The following is a 1,348-nucleotide window of genomic DNA, read 5'->3' as shown; positions in this document are numbered from 1 at the left end:
AACAATTAATATATTTAAAAACATAATCAAGTTAAAGTTGACATTTGGATTAGTTGAAATTTCCAAGTATCATAAATGTTTTCAGAGCACATACGTGATCCTTCCCACTTGATTTTTATTTTTCATTTTATCCACTTGATATTGAGAGATACATAAAGTGTTTTTCAAAATCCGCCATTGCTGACCACCGTCCTCATCGAACTCTACACGAAAAAACAAACAAAAATTGACTTTATCCAAGTCAAATCCTTCATCTTCTATATAAACATAACCCTTTCCTCTTGTTTGTTTTCTCTTCTATACTTGTATATCATCCAGATATAATCTCTTTTGTTTCTATGGGCAATTCATTATCTCCATGCTTCCATCCTAATCAAAGGTCCTCAGTGAAGCTGATCTTCGGGGAAGGAAACACGAGAACCCTAACTGGAAAACACATTGCCGGCGAGGTCATGTTTGAGTTCCCGGACAAGATGGTTTGCCATGCAGACTCTTTCTTCATCGGTCACCCGCTACCGATTTTGTCCATCGACGACGACCTCATGCCCGGGGAGACATACTTTGTTCTCCCCCTCGACCAATTTTCATGCAACGTGTTGTCCTCGTCTTCTCTCGCGGCTTTAAACCCTAAATCCAAACCCTATCCGATCAAATTCGGGAAGTGTCCTTTCGAGTACGTAAAAGGGAATGATGGTAGGGTGTTGATTAAGGTTTTGCCTGAGTTTATAACGAGGTTGATCAATGGAAGCAAAGAAGAAGGCGAAGGGAATAGCTTCCTTTGTAGCACACCGGAGTTGAAGAAGCACTATGAGATGCTTGTTGGGTCTAAAGAACAAGTTTGGTCGCCAAAACTCGAGACGATTTCGGAGTACAAAATTAGGTTTTCTCCTTGCAGGTTCATAGGGTTGGAGTGGAAACAAAAGGAGACGCAAATATAGTAATTTATTGATACAATTTCACTATGCATTTCATTCCCCATAGGCATAGATGTTTTGCTTTTCATGTCATGGATTCCACTTGTACAAACCACTGTTTTAGCTTTTGATTTTGTTTGGAAGCTTAATTTCACCTTTTAAGTGTTAATACAAAGAAATGTTAATTGAAATTAGAGATTGTTACTCGAATGGACAGAGTCATTTGTTGGATGGGAGTAACCGTAGCCTTTCAAATTTTTTTGATAGAATAATACATGTTTTGAATGAAGAAAGAGAAAGCAAAAGGTTAGCCTCAATGTTGTTAATTCCATGCCACGATCATGAGCACGTAGGGATAGATCGAGGGAAGGTGGAACTCTGAAAATTTAAAAATTGTTATATATTTTATTAAAAATTTGTTTTCATCCATTGAA

At 37.7% G+C, this 1,348-nt stretch overlaps 1 protein-coding gene across 1 annotated transcript; it reads left to right on the top strand.

Annotated features, from left to right (window-relative positions):
• Window positions 1-338: 338 nt before the first annotated feature.
• Window positions 339-938, top strand: LOC120184380. The gene has a single exon (XM_039188866.1). The coding sequence runs from the start codon at window positions 339-341 to the stop codon at window positions 936-938; it is 600 nt and encodes a 199-aa protein (XP_039044797.1).
• Window positions 939-1,348: the final 410 nt, after the last annotated feature.

The sequence above is a fragment of the Hibiscus syriacus genome, unplaced genomic scaffold, assembly GCF_006381635.1.
Source record: "Hibiscus syriacus cultivar Baekdansim isolate YM2019G1 unplaced genomic scaffold, ASM638163v2 tig00112888_pilon, whole genome shotgun sequence".
NCBI classification, from domain to species: Eukaryota; Viridiplantae; Streptophyta; class Magnoliopsida; order Malvales; family Malvaceae; genus Hibiscus; species Hibiscus syriacus.
The sequence above is the reverse complement of the archived record's forward strand: the minus strand, read 5'-3'. Positions and strand labels throughout refer to the sequence as shown.